The sequence below is a fragment of the Verticillium nonalfalfae genome (assembly GCF_003724135.2).
Source record: "Verticillium nonalfalfae strain VnAa140/NRRL 66861 chromosome Unknown scaffold_126, whole genome shotgun sequence".
NCBI classification, from domain to species: Eukaryota; Fungi; Ascomycota; class Sordariomycetes; order Glomerellales; family Plectosphaerellaceae; genus Verticillium; species Verticillium nonalfalfae.
This window is the reverse complement of record NW_021167351.1, coordinates 65,666-89,363: the sequence shown is the minus strand read 5'-3', so window position 1 is coordinate 89,363 and position 23,698 is coordinate 65,666. Positions and strand designations below refer to the sequence as shown.

At 52.6% G+C, this 23,698-nt stretch overlaps 9 protein-coding genes across 9 annotated transcripts; 7 read left to right on the top strand and 2 right to left on the bottom strand.

The window, feature by feature from the left end:
• Positions 1–854: 854 nt before the first annotated feature.
• On the top strand, positions 855–4,464 carry VAS1 (valine--tRNA ligase; the record flags this gene model as incomplete). Its single annotated transcript, XM_028635577.1, has 8 exons — positions 855–885; positions 989–1,403; positions 1,480–2,073; positions 2,149–2,595; positions 2,670–3,277; positions 3,340–3,586; positions 3,642–3,675; positions 3,727–4,464. 8 exons carry the CDS (start codon positions 855–857, stop codon positions 4,462–4,464), a joined length of 3,114 nt encoding a protein of 1,037 aa, XP_028491975.1.
• Positions 4,465–5,037: 573 nt separating this feature from the next.
• On the top strand, positions 5,038–5,651 carry DAM1 (DASH complex subunit dam1; the record flags this gene model as incomplete). Its single annotated transcript, XM_028635576.1, has 3 exons — positions 5,038–5,447; positions 5,495–5,540; positions 5,589–5,651. 3 exons carry the CDS (start codon positions 5,038–5,040, stop codon positions 5,649–5,651), a joined length of 519 nt encoding a protein of 172 aa, XP_028491974.1.
• A 2,647-nt stretch (positions 5,652–8,298) lies between these two features.
• On the top strand, positions 8,299–11,132 carry ACO1 (Aconitate hydratase mitochondrial; the record flags this gene model as incomplete). Its single annotated transcript, XM_028635575.1, has 6 exons — positions 8,299–8,415; positions 8,475–9,117; positions 9,337–9,405; positions 9,476–9,532; positions 9,593–10,899; positions 10,959–11,132. 6 exons carry the CDS (start codon positions 8,299–8,301, stop codon positions 11,130–11,132), a joined length of 2,367 nt encoding a protein of 788 aa, XP_028491973.1.
• An 816-nt stretch (positions 11,133–11,948) lies between these two features.
• On the top strand, positions 11,949–12,993 carry RBD2 (putative rhomboid protease; the record flags this gene model as incomplete). The annotated part of the gene is made up of 5 exons (XM_028635574.1): positions 11,949–12,132; positions 12,198–12,335; positions 12,389–12,470; positions 12,530–12,717; positions 12,785–12,993. 5 exons carry the CDS (start codon positions 11,949–11,951, stop codon positions 12,991–12,993), a joined length of 801 nt encoding a protein of 266 aa, XP_028491972.1.
• A 755-nt stretch (positions 12,994–13,748) lies between these two features.
• Positions 13,749–15,713, top strand: GAA1 (Glycosyl phosphatidyl inositol protein transamidase complex subunit; the record flags this gene model as incomplete). The annotated part of the gene is made up of 4 exons (XM_028635573.1): positions 13,749–13,764; positions 13,838–14,087; positions 14,146–15,202; positions 15,252–15,713. 4 exons carry the CDS (start codon positions 13,749–13,751, stop codon positions 15,711–15,713), a joined length of 1,785 nt encoding a protein of 594 aa, XP_028491971.1.
• A 292-nt stretch (positions 15,714–16,005) lies between these two features.
• Positions 16,006–17,278, bottom strand: RPN9 (26S proteasome regulatory subunit; the record flags this gene model as incomplete). The annotated part of the gene is made up of 3 exons (XM_028635572.1): positions 16,006–16,650; positions 16,714–16,949; positions 17,011–17,278. 3 exons carry the CDS (start codon positions 17,276–17,278, stop codon positions 16,006–16,008), a joined length of 1,149 nt encoding a protein of 382 aa, XP_028491970.1.
• A 656-nt stretch (positions 17,279–17,934) lies between these two features.
• On the top strand, positions 17,935–19,505 carry NUO40 (NADH-ubiquinone oxidoreductase 40 kDa subunit; the record flags this gene model as incomplete). Its single annotated transcript, XM_028635571.1, has 9 exons — positions 17,935–18,062; positions 18,120–18,133; positions 18,187–18,249; positions 18,302–18,396; positions 18,446–18,537; positions 18,603–18,744; positions 18,800–18,958; positions 19,017–19,352; positions 19,407–19,505. The coding sequence occupies 9 exons, from the start codon at positions 17,935–17,937 to the stop codon at positions 19,503–19,505; spliced, it is 1,128 nt and encodes a 375-aa protein (XP_028491969.1).
• Positions 19,506–20,219: 714 nt separating this feature from the next.
• D7B24_001333 (uncharacterized protein) lies at positions 20,220–21,352 on the top strand (the record flags this gene model as incomplete). Its single annotated transcript, XM_028635570.1, has 6 exons — positions 20,220–20,245; positions 20,305–20,473; positions 20,568–20,684; positions 20,749–20,866; positions 20,961–21,032; positions 21,111–21,352. 6 exons carry the CDS (start codon positions 20,220–20,222, stop codon positions 21,350–21,352), a joined length of 744 nt encoding a protein of 247 aa, XP_028491968.1.
• Positions 21,353–21,687: 335 nt separating this feature from the next.
• Positions 21,688–23,567, bottom strand: D7B24_001332 (uncharacterized protein; the record flags this gene model as incomplete). Its single annotated transcript, XM_028635569.1, has 6 exons — positions 21,688–21,824; positions 21,881–22,079; positions 22,135–22,925; positions 22,988–23,098; positions 23,168–23,404; positions 23,483–23,567. The coding sequence occupies 6 exons, from the start codon at positions 23,565–23,567 to the stop codon at positions 21,688–21,690; spliced, it is 1,560 nt and encodes a 519-aa protein (XP_028491967.1).
• Between the last annotated feature and the right edge of the window lie 131 nt (positions 23,568–23,698).

Genomic DNA, 23,698 nt, shown 5'->3' with positions numbered 1-23,698 from the left:
ATTCTATATAGGTTAATGATCTTTTGGCACTAAATGCTCGAGACGATCAGGGCCTAAGTAAGTTAGTTAAGAACCCCGAGCCGCCCGAGGAGGTGACATGCAAGCCGTGCGCCAAGTTCGCCAAACACCGGTATCATCCAGACAGACCCGTAACTTCGGAACCTTCTCAACACCTCGTATCGCAACTCGATGTTCTGAAATTCCATGTTCTATATAATCAGCGACATATTCAAGGATGAACATACTTTGAGTAGTTTTGAGCTAAGTTAAAGCGTAGTATAGCGGTTCGAAGTAAGCTCACCCTTTATCAGTGTGGCTTTTTTTGTCATTCCCTTTGACGGGGTAAGTCCATGTGCTACCCCGCTGCAAGACTCTCGGTTCGAATGCACGACCGTGAGCACTACAGTCAGCCTTTCATGACTTCCGCATTGGTGCATCTCGCATTACCCTATCGTACCTAGGTACCTACCAAGTAGCCCCTCCATGCCCCAACATTGACTCACTGCACTCCACGAGGACAGCCAGCCACACCAAGCACTGCACCAACGAGCAACTAAGGCAAGCTACCTACCCTACCTGCCTGCCAACCTTGCCTACCTTAGTACCTCCCTCACTTGCCGCTTCGATCGGACCCCTCCCTCCACATTGCATCCCGCCCGCAGGCTATCCTGCAGTTTTTCACCCCGCGCCTACTAAAAACTCCCCCTTGAGTCATCCATATATCGACTCGATATATGCCGTGGTTACCCCTCCGCCGCCTTGCCAAACTTCAACACCGGCTAGCTCTCAGTTCACACCCAATTGTCCTCTTTCGAAGCAACTTGTTGTATGCAAGTGCGACTCGAAACCTCAACATGGCGGCATCCTCAGGTCCTGCCAAGAACGGTAGATCACAGTCCCTTATCCTACCTCGTTATGCTCCGCCGGCCACCACCTCAACCTTGACGGCTTTCTTGGCAACTGGCTAATGTTTGGTCCCTGATCACAGAGCTAAAGGAGAAATTGAAGGCTGAAAAGGCTGCTGAAAAGGCCGCCAAATTCGCTGCCAAGCAGAACAAACAAAAGCAGGAGAATACGGCGAAACCAAAGTCACAACCGAAGGTCGAACCAACTCCTACACTTCCACCCTTCCAGAATGACACTGCCGCCGGCCAGAAGAAGATTCTTCACTCCTTCGAACACCCTCACTTTTCCGCATACAACCCAAGTGCCGTCGAGGCTGCCTGGTACCAATGGTGGGAGGAAAGCGGCTTCTTCAAGCCTGAGGCCAGCAAGCAGGGTGCTGATGCGGCCGGGACCTTCGTTATCCCCTTGCCGCCGCCGAATGTCACCGGTGCCTTGCACTGCGGCCACGCACTGGCCAATGCCCTTCAGGACACTCTCATCAGATGGCATCGCATGAAGTATGTTGTATCCCTTGGTGCGACTCGGCGTCGAGATGTTTGCTTTGGACTGACATGGGGTTTCCGTTGACATTAGGGGTTTCACCACGCTGTGGGTCCCTGGCTGCGATCATGCCGGCATTTCGACCCAATCAGTGGTGGAAAAGATGTTGTGGAAGAAAGAGCAGAGGACGCGCATTGATGTTGGTCGCGAGGGCTTCGTTCGAATGGTCTGGGATTGGAAGGACGAATATCACCAGCGTATCAACAACGCCCAGAAGCTGATGGGTGGCAGCATGGACTGGAGCCGCGAGGCATTCACCATGGACAAGAACCTGAGTGCTGCCACTGCTGAGACCTTCTGCCGTCTCCATGACGAGGGCCTCATCTACCGCTCCAGCCGCCTGGTCAACTGGTGCACCGCCCTGAACACAGCGCTCAGCACCCTCGAAGTTGAGAATAAAGAAATCACTGGCCGCACCATGCTGAGCGTGCCCGGTTACGAGCGGAAGGTAGAGTTTGGAGTCCTCACCCACTTCAAATACCAGATTGAGGACAGCGATGAAACCATTGAGGTTGCCACGACTCGTCCTGAGACTATGTTCGGAGATTCGGGCATTGCCGTGCATCCTGAAGATCAGCGCTATGTCCACCTGATCGGCAAATATGCCAAGCATCCATTCGTTGACCGGTAAGACCTCCTTCCTCTACATTCGTCATATCAACTGGATCAAAACCTCGACCTGCAGCTGACGTATCGTTACAGCCGCCTCAAGATCGTCGCCGACAACAAGTTCGTTGACCCAGAGTTCGGTACTGGTGCCGTCAAGCTTACACCCGCGCACGATCCTAATGACTACCAAATGGGCAAGACACATGGGCTAGAGTTCATCAACATCCTGAACGATGACGGCACGTTGAATGCAAATGCTGGCCGGTTCGAAGGCCAAAGGCGCTTCGATGCTCGTTATACTGTTGTCGAAGAACTGACAAAACTTGGCTTATTCGTCAAGAAGGAGCCTAACCCCATGAAGATTCCCCTGTGCGAGAAGTCGAAGGACGTCATCGAACCTATCATCAAGCCGCAATGGTGGATGCAGATGCAGGACATGGCAGATGCTGCCCTCAAAGTCGTCGAGAGCGGCGAGGTCAAAATTTCCCCTGAAAGTGCCAACAAATCGTACCGCCGTTGGATGGCTTCCATTAACGACTGGTGCATTTCCAGACAACTCTGGCAAGTTTTCCCTGTCAAGGGCGTTGTGTTCTTCTTACTGACCTTGGTGGCAGGTGGGGTCATCGAATCCCAGCGTACCGTGTGGTGTTCGACGGCGAGGACGCTTCTGAGGGTGACGACTCTGTCTGGGTTGTGGGAAGAACCACAGAAGAGGCGCAGGAGAAGGCTGCTGCCAAATACGGTTCCAAGAAGTTCCACCTGGAGCAAGACCCTGACTGTCTTGACACCTGGTTCAGCTCTGGGCTGTGGCCCATGTCCACCTTGGGATGGCCCAACACCGAGAGTCCGGATTTCAAGCAGTTCTTTCCTACAAGCCTTCTGGAGACTGGATGGGATATTCTGTTCTTCTGGGTAGCGCGTATGATCATGTTGAGCCTCAAGCTCACTGGTCGCGTGCCATTCAAAGAAGTTTACTGCCACAGTCTCATTCGCGACTCTGAAGGCCGCAAAATGAGCAAGTCGCTCGGAAATGTCATCGACCCCCTTGACATTATTAGCGGCATCGAGCTCGATCAGCTTCATGCCAAGCTCCACGTTGGCAATCTTAAAGAAGACGAAATCAGCAGAGCGATCAAGTATCAGAAGACGGCCTTCCCCGGCGGCATCCCTGAGTGTGGCGCCGATGCCCTGCGACTTACACTCATTTCGTACACCACTGGCGGTAAGCACAACCAAACTGGTACAATTCCCCTAACGTCAACCACAATTACTTACAAGGCCTAGGTGGTGACATCAATTTTGACATCAAGGTCATGCACGCTTATCGCCGCTTCTGCAACAAAATCTGGCAGGCGAGCAAGTATGTTCTTGGTCGTCTTCCTGAGGATTTTGTTCCTTTGAACAAACTCGACACCGCCAAGCTATCGATTCCAGAGCGATGGATCTTGCACCGCATGAATGTCGCAGTCAAGGGCATTAACGACACTCTAGAGGCTCGGGAATTTTCAAAGAGCACACAGTTCGCATACCAGTGAGCAAAAGTCCGCTGGCACATAACCAGGCAGCGCAAGCTAAACGTGGTACAGGTTCTTCTATGACGAGCTGTGCGATATCTTCATCGTAAGCCGCCTCATCCCGTTGCGTTGAGACTTGTACTAACTCCATCACTAGGAAAACAGCAAAACTATTCTTTCTGACGGGTCACCCGAGGCGCAGTCAAGCGTCCAACAGACTCTGTTCCTTGCATTGGACGTCGCCCTTCGCCTCATGCATCCGTTCATGCCGTTCATCACTGAGGAGCTGTGGCAGCGCCTTCCCAAGAGGGAGAACGATACTACGAAGACGATCATGCTGGCCCCTTACCCCGCGTTTGACGCAAGCCTAGAGTTTGAGACTGACGCGCGCGAATACGAGTTGGGTCTGAGCTGCGCCCAGGGTATTCGTTCGTTGACGTCCGAATACAACGTGCGGGCAGACGGCCGTGCTTTTATCAAGGCTTCGACTGTCGACAGCTATGCCAAGATTAACGAGCAAGTGGCCGCAATCAAGTCTCTGAGCGGCAAGGGAATTGCAGAGTTGCAAGTTGTGGGCCCGGAAGCTCAAGAGGGCGCCATTCCGAATGGATGCGCTGTTTTTGTCCTTACGGCCGACCTGTCTGTTTTCCTTGAACTAGGTTCTCGTCTCAACAACATTGATGCGGAGATCAAGAAAATTCAGGCGAAGCTACAGAAAAGCCAAGGCGCTGCAAAGAAGCAACAGGAACTTATGTCCAAGGACGGTTTGGAGGACAAGGTAAGTGATGTTGTGTTGACAACAGAAAGGAAGAAGTTGGCCGATGCTCAGTCAGCAGCCGAGAATTACGAGAAGACGATCGAGCAGTTTCAGAAGATGAAGCTCAGCTCAGCCTAGGACACGGAACATATTCTGATGTCCAGGTCTGTAACAGGTAGCTCCTTAACCAATGGCATTCATCAACTGTTGTGGCAAGTGATTGTTCTGGGAAATCGTGAACGCGGGGGAGAGTTGTTCCGGCTGTTTCGCAGCACTTGCCAAGGTTTATTCTCGGGCAAGTTCTACTCATCTCTTGCCATTTGAAACCGCAATTACTCTCCTATCGCTGGGATCAATCAGATCATGCCGGTGCACTGCATTCGGTGACGCGAATAAAACCACGCCGCGAGCTCAATCGACCAAACTGAGAACCCAAAGTGGCTCATGTAGCGCGACACCCTTGATTGCACAAAACGTCCAATCATTTGTGGGACCCCCCACCAGAAACCCCACCCCTCCGTGGTTCTTCTCGTCAAACGCGACACCCCACCACCTGCAAGGTTCGCTTTGGTATAGCATCGACCAATACTGAACAAGCAAGCGGCGGCGGTAGTGGTCAATAAGTGACAACGACGAGGGTTCGTCTGCAGCTGCAATTCTTGACACCACAAACACATCCCCAGCCAGCGCGGCACGCCAGCGTCTCCCATCATGTCAAGCGAACCCCATAACAATGCGCGTGGGCGATCTACGTCTCGTTCGAGAACATCGCGGCCGACTACACCATTGCGCCCATCCTCGCGCTCCTCCTTTCGCGAGTCGGCAAGAGCGAGCACCGGGCCAGATGCTGATGCATTCCCTCTTGCCACGTTCGAGCCTGCATTTGCCGAGCTCTCTGATGCCATGGCCGACTTGGAGGCCAATATGATGCACTTTCAGCTCATGCATGAAAGTTTGTCACGCTTCAGCGAGTCGTTCGCGAGTTTCCTCTACGGGCTGAATATGAATGCTTTTTGTGTCGATTTTCCTGAAGGACCTGTTGCCGAATCATTCCGTCGAGACGGGCAACATGTTGATTTGCAAGGTAAGGAGCATCATCTCACAATCAAAAACACGCAAGAGTCACAAAAGCTGACGAAACGAAAGCAGCTAACCCCGTCCTAGAAAGACCCGGACGAGGCGACGATGATGGAGAAACAACGTTCATGTTAGTTGTGGGTCGTTATCCATTGACAAGAGTTACACAACTGATTTGACCTTAGGACTACCGACACGTCTTTCATCGACAACCCTCCACCATCCTCCAGACCTGTTGCAAGGCATAAACCCTCAGAGCCCTCGATTTCGCGAGTGCCAGCACCTTCAACTCGGGGCGCTGTATCCACTCGAGGGACCGGAGCTGGGCGTCGTGTGGCTTCCGGAACACAAAGGGGTCGAAGCAGTGGGCTACCCAGAGGTCGAGGGGTCCGATGAGGGGCCTGCTTCCTGTGAAATCGCCGCGATTCGGTCTGTAGAAACGGAACACCTGGCTCGCTTTCGCAGGCGCAGCTGCCGGCTCTCTCCACAGCATAATATGTGCCACTGTTGCGCCGCTCATTGTATCTGTCCAACCTGAGGACATGTTCCGAGGGCGAAGAAGGTAATGGTCGTGTTGAGAGCGATGCGGGATGCTGGCTCAGGTGGCCATCTCGACCTCGTGATTTGGGGCCTTTTCAACAGTATCTTTCCGTTTGCTCGGTCCCATATTGTCCGTACGAAGGCCTACCGCAGCCTCGGCTTCTTTCTGACTGTATGGTTCCTCCTTGAGGTCCTTGACTCTGGTAGGGCGCGCAATTAGTCGGCGTCCGTGCGTCGAGCATTTTGTTCGGCATTGCATGGGCACGTATCAAAATAAGAAGCATAAGCTATTGTGACATACCTGCGCCTATGAGGCTTGCCTTTCCTGTGGCTGACGAGGTTCGTCTCTGTATCGAACCACTTCGCGCATTCAATGCAATAGTGTTGGCCGAGGGCGGGCAAATCCTCGGTCGCCCTGGTCTCTTTGTATTGACTGAGATGTTTGGGAGACAAAAGGTCTGCCTTGATTTGGTCGAGATCCCTAGTAGCAGCCCGAACATTAGTCTACCAAAGGCGCAGTGTGTGGTCGAGTAACGTGCCTGGTCTTCCGCCTCGTTTTAGTAATCGTCCTGTGAGCAGTGACACCCATTGCGAATTCCTTCGGTATGGTATAGGGGCGGGGATGGATGTGATATATTGGACGCAACGGCAGCTTTCATAAGACGGATGGCGCGCTGTCTCGTCACCAGTTGAAAGGGTGAGGTTGACGATAAATCAGTTACGGAAAAATTTAGTGGACCAGCAGGGGTCCGATGGTGGGGAGATTTCCTGACAGAGGCTTATCGACAATGGCAGCCAGATAATGCAGTATCGGGGGTGGTGTAGGTGCGCTCTTAGGCGGAGTGGAGTGTCCCGTCGTAGGGTCATGTGATTGCAAGGCACAATAATGGGAACCCAATCAAGTTTCAGGTAAATGTGCTCGAAGTCAAGCAACTTGTCAAGACCTCCCGCGGAGCATAGATGCAGGCTCGGTGATCCCGGCCAACAGAAACAGCGCCGAAAACTTCGCATTCGAACAGGGGGTCGGGCGGAAGGCCCGTATTGATAGGAGATAAGTCACCTCGGCCGAGCCGAACAACCTTGGCTCCGAGCTCAGGCTCCCGCAATGGAGAAAAGAATCTCGGATTTCGCGCGATGCGAAGCAGACGTGTGGCTGGAACGCAAGGACCGTGGGGTTTCTCAGGAACCAGTGGAGCCTACATGCACTGGAAAACGAGACCCTCGTCGTGAACCGAGTAGAGCCGAGGGACCACAAAGCTGCTGCCCGCAATAGCGACTGTGAAGGTATTGTACCGCGTCCGGGGGTTCGAAGCAAGTAACATTGAACGCATCAATGAGAAGTGATTCAGCGGTCCGTGTTGATGCGCACGCGCTCGCTCTTGAGACCAGATTGATAGGTCCAATGTACTGCAGCCCATTTATACCGAGGTGTTTTCAGGTGACGTAGTCCTTACATTCATGTGCTCGCATCGCGCTCAAACCTGAAGGGTCAATATCTCAGTCAGGCTGCGGAGGGCGCCAGACTTCCCCTCCGCCGTGTTGGCGTGCCGGGGCTCCTAGGGGTGTGTGTGAGTGCGTTTTAACACCACCATGACGTGGCTTTAGCAGGTATCGAGAAGCCAAATTTCCGTAACAGGCTTGGGGAGACTGTCCAGACATGGAGTTTTGGCCACTGCACAGAATCAGCGAGCTGGCTGTCAGGACAGAGCACAAGGTAGTCAAGACTAGGCTGTTGTAGAAGAATGGCCACAGGGGCAGAACTCCGACTGTGTGTTCGTCTTTAGTGAGAGGCATCGCGATGCTTCCGAGGCCAAATTGCGGCAATCAGTGAAGAAACCATTTCCTTGGAGGGATATAATGCGGCAGCCAAACGCCCGGGGTGGCGGTATCATGCAAGTTGGAGAAGAGCCAGGGAGACTGGTGAGGCAAATGGGAGCTTCTGCGCAGAGTGAAAATAATCGACCACCCGTGATTGGATGGCTGGGCCGCCGTCGCCATCGTCATAGCCGAACAGATCCACCCCTGGGCCACTAGCCCCGGTGCGGCAACCACCATCCTCCCTGTTCAGTGTCGCCTGCCTGTGCGAATAGCCATCGCAGCCGGCTGATGGGCCAGTTCTCGCTGGAGCCCTTGGTACTTCTTCTGGCCTCGCCGGAAAACCTCTCTCTCTTCTTCCCTTTCAACCTCTCCCTCCCCTCTTCGCCCCAGACTTCCATCGGTTCAATCAACGACTCTCCAGGTCAGGGTGTCTTGATTTACTGTCGCCTTCTGTGACGGTCTACAACCTCACTACTCCCTTTCAATTGACCCGCTCCGACCAGCTTGAGCTGCTGTTCTTCCCCACCCGTCGTAGTCATGATGGCCTCACGACAGCTCCTGGGCAACGTCGCCCGGAGCCGCACTGCTGCCGTCGGCAGCACTGGTCTGCGCCGCAGCATGGCCACTGTATCTGATTCCCCCCTCGACCGCAAGGTATGTTCGCGATCAAGTATGCGTTGTTAGCGTGGCGTGCAGTGTTGACAGTTTATCAGGTCAAGCAAAACAACTGGGAAGACAACAACTTCATCAACTACAAGAAGATGTCTGAGAACCTCGCAATTGTGCGAAGCCGTCTTAACAGGCCTTTGACCTATGCCGAAAAGATCCTCTACTCTCACCTCGACAACCCTCACGAGCAGGACATCCAGCGCGGCTCCTCTTACCTGAAACTGCGCCCTGACCGCGTCGCGTGTCAGGATGCCACTGCGCAGATGGCCATTCTCCAGTTCATGTCCGCCGGCATGCCTTCCGTCGCCAACCCCACCACTGTGCACTGCGATCACTTGATTGAGGCACAGATTGGAGGCGCCAAGGATCTTGAGCGCGCCATCAACATCAACAAGGAAGTGTACGACTTCCTTGCCTCCGCCTGCGCCAAGTACAACATCGGCTTCTGGAAGCCCGGTTCCGGTATCATCCACCAGATTCTTCTTGAGAACTACGCTTTCCCTGGTGGTCTCTTGATCGGTACTGATTCTCACACTCCCAACGGTGGTGGTCTCGGCATGGCTGCCATCGGTGTCGGAGGTGCCGATGCCGTCGATGTCATGGCCAATCTCCCCTGGGAGCTGAAGGCACCCAACGTCATTGGTGTCAAGCTCACTGGCGAGCTGTCCGGCTGGACTTCTCCGAAAGGTCAGTCAATGCCCCCCCCCCCTCGAATCCAATCATCTGCCATTCGTATTAGCGCATGGGGTGGGACTTGGCACATTGCTGTGTATCATCCCCTGTCTTGTCGGTACTGCAACGACGTATCGCCAGAAGGTCAACCGTTGCACAAGACAGCCCATCAGGCGGATCAGGCGGATCACTTTTTCCTCTGAGAGAATTTCATGACACTAACATGGCTCACAGACATCATTCTCAAGCTCGCTGGCATCTTGACTGTCAAGGGCGGCACCGGTGCCATTGTCGAGTACTTCGGTAAGCTTCATCCCTCACGAGACGACCAGATTTAGTAAGAGAGAACTTGGCTGACTTCATCTTCACGCAGGCCCTGGTACCAACACCATTTCCGCCACCGGCATGGCGACCTGCTGCAACATGGGAGGTACGTTCACTTGTAAAAGCTCCAATCCAGGTGCCTGAATAGTTATCTAACAACCTGTAGCTGAGATTGGCGCGACGACGTCCGTCTTCCCTTTCAACGACCGCATGTACGATTACCTGGCAGCCACCAAGCGCAAGGACATTGGTGACTTCGCTCGCACCTATGCTCACGAGCTCAAGGAGGACGAGGGTGCTCAGTATGATCAGCTGATCGAGATCAATCTGTCTGAGCTCGAGCCCCACATCAACGGACCTTTCACCCCGGATCTGGCCACCCCCATCTCCAAGTTTGCTGAGGCTGCCAAGGCCAACAACTGGCCTGAGGAGCTCAAGGTCGGTCTCATCGGTTCTTGCACCAACTCCTCTTATGAGGACATGTCCCGTGCTGCTGCCATTGCCCGTGACGCTCTCAACCACGGCATCAAGGCCAAGGCTGCTTTCACTGTCACTCCTGGTTCCGAGCAGATCCGCGCTACAATTGAGCGTGATGGTCAGCTCCAGACTTTCGAGGAATTCGGCGGCATGGTCCTTGCCAACGCTTGTGGTCCCTGCATTGGCCAGTGGGATCGTCAGGACGTGAAGAAGGGCGAGGCCAACTCCATTATCTCGTCTTACAACCGCAACTTCACCGGTCGCAACGACGGCAACCCTGCCACCCACTCTTTCGTTACCTCGCCTGACCTGGTTGTCGCCATGACCATTGCCGGTAGCCTGCACTTCAACCCCCTCACCGACACTCTCAAGGATAAGGACGGCAAGGAGTTCAAGCTGTCTCCCCCTACTGGTGACGGTCTTCCCCAGCGTGGTTACGATCCCGGACAAGACACCTACCAGGCCCCTCCCCAGGACCGTGCCTCTGTCAACGTCCAGGTCTCCCCCACCTCTGACCGTCTCCAGGTTCTTGAGCCCTTCACGCCTTGGGATGGCAAGGATGCCACTGATCTCCCCATTCTCATCAAGGCCCAGGGCAAGACCACCACTGACCACATTTCCATGGCTGGCCCCTGGCTGAAGTACCGTGGCCACCTGGACAACATTTCCAACAACATGCTGATCGGCGCCATTAACGAAGCCAACGGCGAGGCCAACAAGATCAAGAACTTCACCACAGGCGAGTTTGGTGCCGTTCCTGCTGTTGCCCGTGACTACAAGGCGAAGGGCATCAAGTGGGTTGTCGTTGGCGACTGGAACTACGGCGAGGGTAGCTCCCGCGAGCACGCTGCTCTTGAGCCCAGGCACCTTGGAGGACTGGCTATCATCACCCGCAGCTTCGCCCGTATCCACGAGACCAACCTGAAGAAGCAGGGCATGCTTCCTCTTACCTTCGCCGACCCTGCCGATTACGACAAGATTAAGCCTGATGACAAGGTACGTTTGCGCATCACCCAATGTACTTTCTAATGCGGTTTGCTAACCACTCTGAAAAGGTTGACATCCTCTGCACCAACATTGCTGTCGGTCAGCCTATGACGATGGTTGTGCACCCCAAGGACGGCGCGGCCTACGAAGTCAAGCTGCTGCACACTTACAACGAGCCCCAGATTGAGTGGTTCAAGAACGGCAGCGCCCTCAACACCATGGCTAAGGCTGCCAAGGCGTAAAATACATGTGTATGGGAGAAGCAGGCAGGGCAGGGTGTCCGAGATGATGATTATTATCGCGTTTGTTCACGGCGCAAATACCTACATGCATGCTTTGGGGTGCCGGTTTGGACTGAAGTTCGGATTAGGAGGATGAATATGGCCCCTCGTGGTCGATTGGTCTGCCGGGGAGCTGATATAGGTTTCTGTCCCCTTATGTAGTCCGATGATTTTCTGTTTGTACAAAAGGGAGCATTGATTTATTTTTGAAGCTTTTACTTCGTTCACCCCGGAAATTGCCATCGTGCCAGTACATACTATTCCGTGAGCCAGCGAAGCTGTCGTGACGTATAATGCTCGGCACAAGAACAGTGTCTGTCGGCGCGACTCCTGTGCATGTGAATGGCCAGTTGAGGATCGACGCTAGCTTGATTATGCATCTATCACTTCAATGGATGCGCTATTGGCATATCGGTTTGTTGAGCGACATCACCTTCTACAACTAAGGTAGACATGTGGTACAGCTCAGTGCAGCATGGTCTGTCCGCCTAAAGCATCCGCTCTTCAATTACCTGATCGGCTTCGTCGGATTCTGGGAAGAACTCTGTGTTGCGTCCACGGCTGCCTCCTCCACTCCTCCACTACTCTTTCTACTTCTGCACCAGACGATCGACTCAAGGCTTTTCGATTACCGCCAATACGTACACTCTGATTGCGATCGAAGTCTTCCTAGCCGCCTGCGCTTTCGAGTACCATTCGACCTACGGAAACTCGCCATTTACCTAGATCGACATCAATAGCCAGGCAGGCCTCCGTCACTCGACAGGACACGGCGCGATGGCGTCTTCCGTGTATTCCTCCCTGAACACGACACGCGCTAGAACCTTCGTGCAACGTTTGCCGCTTTTCACACGCCTCGTAATTCTGATTATTTTTCTGGCTTGGGCTGTAGGATTGCAGTCAACATGGGATACTCGGCAATGGGGGTCACTGGTCCCTGACCAGCTATCATTCACTTCAGGTTTGTTCCCACGTCGACCTTTTGCTATCAGGATACGCCGACTAAGCCTACCACGTGTCGTCTAGCTTATCGGATCAATACCTTTCCTTTTATCCATGTCAATCTTATACATACAATCTTGAATATCCTGGCCCTAACGCCATTGATGGACCGATTTGAATCAGAGTTTGGCACTTTAACCTCGATATCCCTCTTCATCGGCCGTAAGACGACCTCAGGACGACTTGCCGTGGGGACACGACTGACCCGATGCCAGCTCTGACAACTATTCCTGCCATTGCCTACACCATTATCGAGTTGCTTATCCTCCGACGAAACACTCCGGTCATGGGGGCTAGGTGAGATGCACCAAACTGATGCGACAACACATATGCGTGATGCTAACAAACGCTCACAGCATCTGGGTCTTCCTTCTCCTTGGTGTCGAAGCCATTCGGACATACAAGACGAACCCTCATCTGACAATTGGCACGTGGAAGATACCGACATGGACAATACCGCTGATCGTAGCTGTCGTGGTCTCAGCTCTTGTACCTGGTACCAGCCTCCTAGGCCATCTATGCAGTCTTGGGGTGGGCTACCTTTGTAAGTCCCCTTGTCTTTCCACTGCTGAAAATTTCACCAGGAAACTTTATTGACAAGCCTGACATAGTTGGACTCGGCTATCTTAAGTTCCTTGCACCCCCTGAATGGGCTCTGCGCTGGGTGGAATCAAAGCTGAATCTTCTCGGGCGTCTCCCGCACTACGTCAGCGTGGATCAGAAGACATACGGCCGTTTTGGCTTGTTGCCGTCAGGTGGGCACGCCAGCAATAATGTGCCGATGTCTCTCGTTGGATCATCGCAGCGATTAGGAGCTTAGGCAATCACGAGCACGCGCCTTGCCACAAGCTGCAATCACAATGTACATAACGACCTTTGTGCTCGGTTATCGTTCCGGATTACATCAGTTTCAGGCGTTTGCGGAGTTGGACATGCTGTGGGATAGATCGTTTTGCTAAATACTTGTTCCTCGGCGCATCCGAGATGGTCGGCATAGTTGGTTGCAGTCTTGTGGCGGATGACCAGTGACTGGACTGGGTCTAATTCACCTGGACTCCGAGCATTGCCGATGGGATGGGGGCGCTTCTATGAGAGGCATCGAAGCCGTGGATCGTGGCATACAATGTAATGTTTTTTTAGTCCACTCGCTAGTAGTTCTGGGTAAGCTCTCGAATGTAGGTCGCGTGTTGAGATCCGTGTGTCATTACACCGCTTATAAGCATTTGCTCGTATGGATCTCCCATACGGGTCAAAAACGTGGGGCTCGTGTAGGTCTGTCAATGCAGGGAGTAGTAGATGCACGGCAGGCGGGGACCCCTGACCACGGAAAGTGGTCTTGCTGGCCTACCTAGGTATCTAGGCATTGAAACACTACGCCAGCTCAACGTGTCGTAGATCTAGAACCGACACCGGATTGAGCACTGGCACCACCGCTATCCCACCTGTCGTTGTTCAAGCGTTACCAGGATTCATCATCATCAACCCTAGTCCTGGACTGCATCGTCTAACACACCTTCATTGAGGCGCAACCTGTCCTTGTGTTCTCGGAGGGAATGCCTCCTAGAGATATACAACATGTCGCGCCTTATCTGTACGTCCACAGCCTTACGTTCCAAGAACACCCTCGTGAACCGGCTACACGTTACTGACGCGACTGTTTACAGCTTCAGCACTCTCCATCAGACGCGACCCTCGCCTGCTCAAGTTGCCTCCATATCTGTCCCTTCTCTGCATTATTGGAGGGATCGCTTGGCTCTTTCTTCTGCCACTCAACGATTACTCGCGAAGGACGTATATATCCGAGAATGCGTTGCTCCCCGGCCAGGTGCACACTTACTTCGCCGGTAGCGATCAAAATGTCTTCCGAGGATACAAGCACGAGATCGATGGGCTTGCGGGCAAGAGTAATTACGAGTATGGCCCATGCAGCCACATCCACCAAACATGTCGTGAGACTAACAGAGTACTGCAGGATCAATAATTACCTGGAAGCCTTGCTTAAAAGCTTTGGTATGAAGGTCGGCCGTCAAAATTACACGTACGAGTCGTCGGGTTCTGAGTATGCCGGCGAGAATCTTTACGCTATCCTACAGGCCCCCCGCGGCGACGCTACCGAAGCCATCGTCCTCGTCGCAGCTTGGGAGAACACTGATGGGATTCGCAATTCTATGGGGGTGCCGCTTGCATTGACACTGGCGCGTTACTTCAAACGATGGTCATTATGGTCCAAAGACATAATCCTGGTCATGCCACCAGACAGTACAACCGGGACGCAAGCCTGGGTGGATGCTTATCACGACGCCCATGATCCGGCGCGAGTTGCTTCCTTGCCAATCAAATCAGGCGCACTACAGGGTGCCATCGCCATCGATTTCGCACAGGAGCATCGTTTCAAGAACATACACATCGTCTATGACGGAGTGAACGGCCAACTACCCAACCTGGATCTAATTAATGCCGTTAACAGTATCTCCAACGGTCAGATGCATATGCCAACACTGATCCAAAATATGTGGAAACACTCCGACAAGTATAATGACCGCTTACGCACCATGCTTCGCGGAATGCTGAAGCAAGGCTTGGGCTATGCATCTGGTCCCCACAGCAGCTTCATTCCCTATCACGTTGATGCTGTTACACTTCAGCCCTTTGGCGATGGGTGGCAAGACGAAATGGCCATGGGCCGTCTCATTGAAGGCTCGTTCCGTAGCCTGAACAACTTGCTGGAACACCTGCACCAAAGCTTCTTCTTCTACCTGCTTATGAATAAGGATCGCTTCGTCAGCATTGGCACATACCTGCCCAGTGCCATGATTCTTGCTGCAAACTTTAGCATCATGTCAATATTCTTCTGGGTCAAGAGCGGCCACAAGGAGCCTGGACATGGTTCAGAGAAATCCAGGTCAGGCCCTGGTTCAGCCGGCTCAACAACAGTTCAAAGAGAACTCTTCGTACCCCTTTTGGCTGTGACGATAAGCCAGTTCCTAGGGGTCTTTCCCCTCTTCCTCTTCAATCATCTGCCAGCAAATGTATGACCTACTTCCGTTCCGTGTTCTATTCCAGCTAACCAGATGGCAGCTGCTCTCCGTGGCTTTCTCAGCTTTTGCGGTTTTGAACTGTGTTCTTCCTTCTGTGCTATCCTACATTTTAAAGACAGCATACCAGCCCACTTTGCAGCACTATCAGCTCATCAAATGCTTCTCGCTGCTTCTGCTGGGCATGTTCCTGTCGGCTCTGGCTACGTTGAATTTCTCGCTCGCATTTTTCATTGGGCTGCTTGCCAGTCCTCTGACCTTCATGCAACCATGGCCCAAGAACGACTTCGCCAGATATGCATCTTCGGCACTGTTGCAACTCGTGTCCCCGACGGCGGTGATACTTTCAGCAACAGCTTTCTTTGGTCTAGATATTGGAGAGGTGTTGCGGAACGCAGCATTTGGATGGAATGTATGGGGCATGTATACGCCTGTAGTCATTTGGTGTGTTTGGTGGCCTGCATGGATCGCGGGGTCGGTGATGGTTCTTGGGCCTACTTCTTGAGAACGGCATTATTCAAGCCTGGCAATGATATCACTTCATAATGCAGTTGCCAAGCTCGGCATTACCATAAGGCGCTACTGTCTTGGTGCGCTGCTCCCACTTGAGATGCCTGAAGCAAAATGCAATTCCACGAGAAAATGGCCCGCCCAAACCGGACTTTTATTTCGAGACGTGTCGAAACTCACTCGGCACATATTTTTATTGTATTGTACATTTTGCAATGGTCACGTATGCATACTGCTGGTACGTTCCGTAGCATCATTTCTATCTGCTTCCTGCTCTCGTCCTATAACTATGCAGCCCACACATCGCCACCGGCTGCCTCGATCCAGTTGCCCAGTTGATTGACGCTCGAGTCCCACTCCAGCAGACGGTCTCGCATGTTGCCAATCTGCTTCAGGTCCAGCACCTTGGGCTGCACCCAGGTGATGTGGGCCATCCCGTCCACCTGGTCGATTGTGCCCCGGAGAAGGCCCAGGCTGAGCGCCTTCATAATAAGGTGCTCGATTTCGTCAGGGCGCACCTTGGTCTCGCTAGCTATGTCGGCAAAAGTCATGGCGCGGTCGTGCGGTGGCCGGCGGAATATGGTCTCCGTCAATGAGGCGAGATAAATCTTTTGGCGGAGGTGGTCCGCATGCTCATTGAGAAGAGGTGTGGAGGTGATATTGCCGTAGAGCACGTCAAACGCGGCAAGATCGCCCCGGTTGAACGCGAAAAGAAGGTCTCGCAGCCAAGCATTCTTCTTGCTGTCCTTAAGAGCATCGAGAATAGGATGCAGCAGAAGTTCGCCAAAGTTATAAATACTGTCAGACAGGAGAGCGGCAATGCTCAGGTGGTGAGCGCGGCCATGTCGTTCGTTAACGGATAGCGAGCTGATATCAATGCAGGCCAAGTAGCGGAGGGCGTTGCGGTAGTAGGCGGCAAAGTCCAATTTGCGCTGGTAGTGACCGACGTATTAGTTATCCGGTCACTTTAAAGTCATGGATAGACCATCTCTTACCTGGTAGTAACTGGCGTTTGCATCGTAAAAGGCGGCATGGATAATGGTCTCGACTGAATCAAAGGTATCGAGTATCCTCTCCGCTGCGTCGAGGTCCTTTCGGGCGCCATCAAGATCCTCAAGATCGAGCTTGACCCGCGCTACAGCCACAGACGCATACACAAAGGCATCTTGTGAGTTGGGACGATCTACCTTGGTTGCAACGCCTTGCAAGAAGGCAAGCTTCTCGTCGTCATCTGGTCGCATCGTTTGTCAGCATCACGCTGCAGCTTGCTTCCGACAAGTTATACAACATACCATCGCATTCGTCGGCGGCCTTCAGAGCAAGGTCCACGAGCTTCAACTGATTTATCTTGTCGGCAAACTTGAGAATGAATACTTTGTAGAAGTCGAGTCGTTGAGGCGCGCTGCCAGGATGTGTGAAGAATTCGCCCAGTGAGTCCGTTAACTGATGCCAAAGCTTGCGTTCCCAGTAATCCTCAAACTGGATGATGTTATGTTGGAGCTCTTCGGGAGCCTTGTCGCGCTGCTCGGCAAGAAAATCGGAGATGGTGTCGGCACTCATATTGGCTAGGCTAGAGCTGTAGGCTCTCGTCTTGTCAGGGATAAGTTCGCTCCTGGAAGACGGTGATCGGCTGGCGAGTGCAGAGTGCGTGATCTTACGGCGAGGAGACGTCCTCTCTAGTAAGTGCAGTTTGCAAAGAGTGGACCAGAATCCGGCGATAACTGTGACGTGTGTGCCAGAGATGCAGTCTTGGGCAGTGGATGCGATTGTCCAGGAAGGTAAGGGAAGGGAGGTAGGCAAGTATGCACTGGAGCCAGGTGCGCTCATAGGCGCAGGTACCTTGTCAACGCGGCTGCCGGGAGCCTGGTCGTACCTGACGTGGGGCCTTGGTCGATAGGCAGGCACCTCACTACCTACCTACCCACCTAAGGTAAGGTAGGCAGAAGGTACCTACCTGGTAGAGCTCCCACTAGCTGGTGGGGTCTCACCAGGTGTCTTCGTGAAATGCACTGTCCCGGCCACAATGACGGCTGAGTCAGCGTTCATTCTCAGCCTTTACCAACACGTGACCGTTCATTGGTTCGTGCTCGTCAACGAGCCCATGGTTCATGACCCGAAGTGCGCGCATCGTCCCGCGAGCTTTGTGACCGAACTTCAGCATTGCCACCTTCAATTGGGACCGAATTGCCCTTTCTGGCCCTCGCCTGGACTCGAAAATGGCTCCTCTTCAGACCGCCGTGCGGTCGACCCCTAAGGTTGCTCAGAACTTATTGCGAAGGCAGCCGATTTCCGACATTGCAATCACGCGGACTGGCAAACCCATTCTACGAACCCAGGGCGGAAGGTCAGTCATCGAGGTCAATTGAATGCTGGGGAGGGCTTTACTGATTTCTTCGTATAGATCCTCCCTCGGCGGTATGTCCTCGATCTGTTGGCAGGCGCACGATGCCATTCTAACGATTTTCCAGGCCACACAGCCACCGTTTTTGGTGCAACGGGCCAGTTAGGACGCTACATCGTAAACAGATTGGGTAGGATCGCACGCCCTATGTCAACTCATTCTTCGGTCTGACAGCTTTCCAGCTCGCCAGGGATGCACCGTCGTTGTGCCATTCCGCGAAGAGATGGCCAAACGCCATCTCAAGGTTACCGGTGACCTTGGCCGTATCGTCTTTGTTGTATGTTTCCCTTGCAATACCAGTGCATAGCCTGACTGACCTGTGGCAGGAATACGATCTGCGTAACACCGAATCAATTGAGCAGAGCGTCAGGCACTCAGACGTTGTCTACGACCTGGTTGGCCGAAACTATCCCACCAAGTACAATCAACCAACCACCTGTCCTTATTCACGTCTCGTGCCTTGTTGGCTGACGATTCGCACAGAAACTTCTCTCTTGAGGATGTCCATATCGAGGGTACCAAGCGAATAGTCGATGCCGTGGCCAAGTACGACGTCGACCGTTACATCCACGTCTCTAGTCACAGCGCGAATCTTGACTCGCCTTCCGAATTCTACCGCACCAAGGTTCGTTGATATGTATCGGAGACGGCTGTACGGGTACTGATATGGTATGCAACAGGCTCAGGGCGAGCAAATTGCACGCAGCATTTACCCCGAAACCACCATCGTTCGGCCTGCCCCTCTGTTCGGTTTCGAGGACAACCTTCTTTTGAAGCTTGCTTCCGTTCTGAATCTTCTTACGGCGAACAACATGCGCGAGCGCTTTGCTCCTGTCCACGTGAGTTCTACCTGCCTATCTGCCCTTTTCAATTCTGCGGTGTATCTAACTCGCTCAGTCTATCGACGTTGGTCATGCTCTTGAGCTTATGCTCTACGACGATAACACTGCAGGACAGACTTTCGAGCTCCACGGACCCAAGACGTATGCCATGTCTGAGATTGCGGAGATGGTCGATCGGGAGATTTTTAAGCACCGCCGCCACATCAACGTCCCCAAAAGCCTGCTGAAGCCGATCGCCGGCCTTCTTAACAAGGCCCTTTGGTGGCCTACATTGTCCGCCGACGAGATAGAGCGCGAGTTCATCGATCAGGAAATCGATGAGACGGCTAAGACATTTAAGGACCTCGGCATCGAGCCCGGTGATATCAGCAAGTTCACATACCACTACCTGGTCAGTATATCAAGATGCACCAGTCTATAATACCGTGGCTAACCCCCATTGTAGCAAGGGTTCCGTAGCGGCAATTTCTACGATTTGCCGCCTGCGACTGAAAAGGAGAAGAGGGAAGAGCGAAAGTATCTGCATGTTGGCGATGAGCTGTGAGATGTGATTCCCTTTGCGCCCTTGTTGGAGGGTCGTGTAATGGGTGTTCAATTGTAAATAATCGCTCGGTTTAGAGTAGGTATCGCTTCACAAACATGTCTCTTAGTCAACTTGACTCTATGGAAGAGGCGTCATCGCTTGATTCATGGCGAAATGCTTGTTCGCGCGCTACAATGCACGGTTTATGAGACTGTCGGTCTCGGCAGAAAAGTGGCTGGGATTAAAACAGTGTCTGCCCGCGGATGTCTGAACGCCTCGGGGGATGGAAGACAGAGCGGACCAATGGAGCAACAGGAACACAGCGTCATCATGAATGTAGGTCTGACTTCCGAGGGACGAGGATTTGGTAAGTCTGTCAATCATCTCGCAAGTGTCCTCGAGTAATGATCTCGCCATATGGAGTAGGACGGATTGTATTCTCTTGGTTCAGTTCGAAATGACAAGACTCTGTGCGAAGAGTTATTTGGGAAATGCAAAAGGAATAAAATGTGCATTCTTTGCCTCAAAATGCATCGAGTCGCAGGTGTACGGTTCGAGCTTTCAGGCTTCAAAAGTCCCACGTTCTTGCCTTATGTAAGTTCGGCCACTGGCTTTCTCCACCCAGGCAAGTTCATCTGTCAGACAGGAGGTAACAACACCGTAGTGACTGAATCAAGAGCCCGCGGCCTGCTCTGACGTCTCACCCCGTCAACCTCAAGTACACACAGCGGCAAAATGGATGATTCGGACGACGAGCCCCTGTATGTCGTATTGCGAATTCTAGGCCAAATCCTGTCAGGAACTGACATTTGCCCCACAGTGCCCTTTCGTCTCACGCACTTGCTGCGCTTGCAGAGTTCAACGCCGAAAAGGATGCGCATCAGAAGCGCTTTGAGGAGCTGAATGCAAAGGCTGAAGAAAATGCGGCGAGGAATGTGCCACTTTCTATGTCTGTTTTTGAAGAGGACTGGAACAAGTCGCAATTCTGGGTATGTGATAGTTGACGGATTGTCGCTACGCAAGATTCTGCTGCACGGCTCAAGAAAGTAGGCTTGGGAGATGGCTAACCGATGAGGCCTACAGTATTCGGACGAAACAGCACTGGCTTATGCTGGTGAGCTTCTTCGCGACGCCGACGAGACGGATACAGTTGCCGTCGTCTCAGCTCCCAGCGTCTTCATCGCGTTGAGGAACCTCTTGGCAAGTCACATGTGCAGCATGTCGTTCTTGTTGTCGACGAAACATCTGACTATTGTGACCACAGGGCCAGTATGGTCCGGAACAGCCAAAGCCTAAGATTATCCTTTTAGAGCATGACGACCGCTTCAGGATGTTCCCAGAGTTCGTATGGTATGACTTTGCTCACCCTTTCAAGCTCCCAGGTATGAACAACTCCATCTTCCACAAGAAGCCGCTTGCCCTCGGGCTTCTTGTTTGGCTAGAAGCGAACGACACCAGAGCACTGACCTTCGGAAGCCGAGCTCAAAGGAGCGGTTACCCGCATCGTCTGCGATCCGCCATTCTTGAACGAAGACTGCCAAACCAAAGGTATAGTCGTACCCTTTCAAGGAATAGAGACCGAAATTCTTGAAATAGTTACGCAAGTTTTGCTGATTGTGTTCGCAGCTGCTATGACGGTCCGGTGGCTGGCCAGCCCTCGAGTCCCAACTACGGGTCGCGTGATTGTTTCTACTGGCGAACGTATGCGAGACCTCATCGCCAAGGTGTATAGGTCGTTCGGAGTGAAACTGACGACATTCGAACCAAAACACGCGCGAGGGCTCAGCAACGAGTTCTGCTGTTATGCCAGCTACGAGTGTCAGTTGTGGACGTGGCAGCAAATGGCTGAAGGCGGGCAAGAACAGTGATGCGGCGGCATGCATCCATGTGTGATTCGGTATGTGCAAGAGACTGCACATGACTTGGAGAACAGACTGCGAAGATCTCCCCACAAATGTCACTGTTTCATTGTGCAATGGATTACCGCCTGTCCTCCAAACTCCAATACAAACAGATGGCCTGTACCCTGGTATGCAATGTTGTGTGCCCTGTCCAACGCCGTGAAATGCCGACTTGTAGTAGTTCTCTCGTGCCTGCTCTATCGCGCAACCATCGGTGATATGCAAAGCGTCTAAAGTCTTTGCCCTCACGGGCTGTACCCAAAGAATTTGGAGTGACTGTGCAAAAGATACGAGCGCGGGGCTCAGGAAAGGGATCTGATGATGTAAAACAGCAAGTATGGTTGTGCGCTGAGAACGTCAGACTTTGAGGCCATCTCAACCTTGTGGTCATTGAATTTGAACCACTGATCGGCAACTCGGCAATAAGAAACATAGTGACCTAAATATTTTCATCAGTCACATTTTCACAACTTTATGAAACAATCGACTACTCACCCGTATCTATTTCGCCAACGTGAACAACAACACTGAGGAGATCATACGTGCATGACCTCGCCAGCTCAAAGGATTCCTTCGTATCACTTCCCTTGGCTCTGTTGGTATAGGGGAGCATGTTCAGCTGCAAGGGAAAATTGACTGTCGTGTCAATCTTGGACGGAGCCCTGTCGTGGCGTCCTTGCTTGAACTCGAATCGCTACAGCGCGTCTTTAGTAATAGGCCCAGATATTCCTGACCTGTGTCCTACATACCTTGAGCTGGATGGCAAGCACATTGGGAAGCCGTTTGATGCTCGTGTTTCGCCTTGCCTGTTGTGTGGAGTCACAGTTGTGGCAGCGATACTCACACTTGTCTGATTTCACATACTCCTCATCGAGACACTCTTGAAGGGTAAGACTTGGTTGCTTCTGTCCCGTCTTCCTAGCTCTTCGCTGCGCAAGGTTGTCGAGACCCAAGCTGAGGTCGAGAAAGGATTGTACAGCATTAGTGACCCCGCCACAATTCTGACAAGTCGTGGTGCTCTGAAGCTTGCCGTAGAAAGTTTGATGGATGATACAGTTGCAACTATGCTCGCTCCCGATCTCGGGTGGCTTGCCGTCGCCATTACGTTCGTGAAGCTCTTCTGCAAGAAACTGGAAGAATTCGTGAGCATCCTGCTCCTTGGTGGTCACGAGATTTTCGAACGCTTTCTTCTCAGATATCCAAAAGCCGGACAAAATACTGGCAGCGGTAAAGCCGTTCGTGTTCTCCACGGCGTAGAAATCCTGAAACATGTCGTCCATGGCGCAACTGAGGCAATTGCTCAAGCTACAATCAGTGCTTTGATGGCCATCGCTAAGATAGAAGTTTCGAAGCAGCGGGTTGTGGAGGAAGCTCTGCAATACGACGTTCTGATAGCATGTAGCACCAGCATTATAAATTCCACGAAGGCCGTTTGCCTTACATGAGGCGGTTGTGGTGTTTGTGCTGATGTAGAGAGGGTTGTCCTTTAGGCTTTCCGCGAATAGCTCGTCGTGTTTCCTCTTGCGATCTGGCAGAAGCGCTGCGTTAGCCCTTTGTACGCAGCACATGTTCTGTCGAAAAAACGTTGGATATGAAGCTTACTAGAGAACGTGCCAGTGCCCATTTTTCTAACTCTCAGGTCTTCTAAAGTGGGATCCCAGACCAAGTCATCACAAATCTGACAGTAAAGTGTCCCGCTTCTAGAGTCAACATCTTTTGACGTGTTAGCTGCGCAGATGATTTTGATGCACAAAACTGGGCGCATATTGTAGGCGAACTTACAAAAGCGATGCTGCTTTTTGTTTCCGTGTTTGAGACGCTCTTCCTCCGAAACAATACTCGAACATTGCAAGCATAGGTAGTTGGCCGTGAGCGACGTTACAGGCTGACCATCATTGTTCTTGGACGTCTGTGGAACCAGGGGAGTTTGTTCAAAGATATTACGGAGAATCATCTTGTAGTGGTGAACAGACTGGTTCGTTGTGTCCTGTGACTGGGACAGCAGCATCTGGACGTGTTCTATGGCCGGTCAGGGATCTCTTCCTGCAATTATCACGTTTGCATTCCAATTACTGGTATTAAGGGGCTGAAACTAACCGCAACCAAAGATGGGCATCCCAGGGGCCGGCGACTTGACCCTGGCTGTCTTAGGAGACAGAGGAGTATTTGGCTGGGCAGACATGACTGGACGTCGATTGGCGCTGACCTGCTTGTTGGAGAAGAAGCGAGAAATGTATTGTGTATTTTTTTCAGCGAGCTATTGTGCAGGTGTTCTCTTCTCAATCGCTCGATGCTCTCATTTAGCGATGGCGG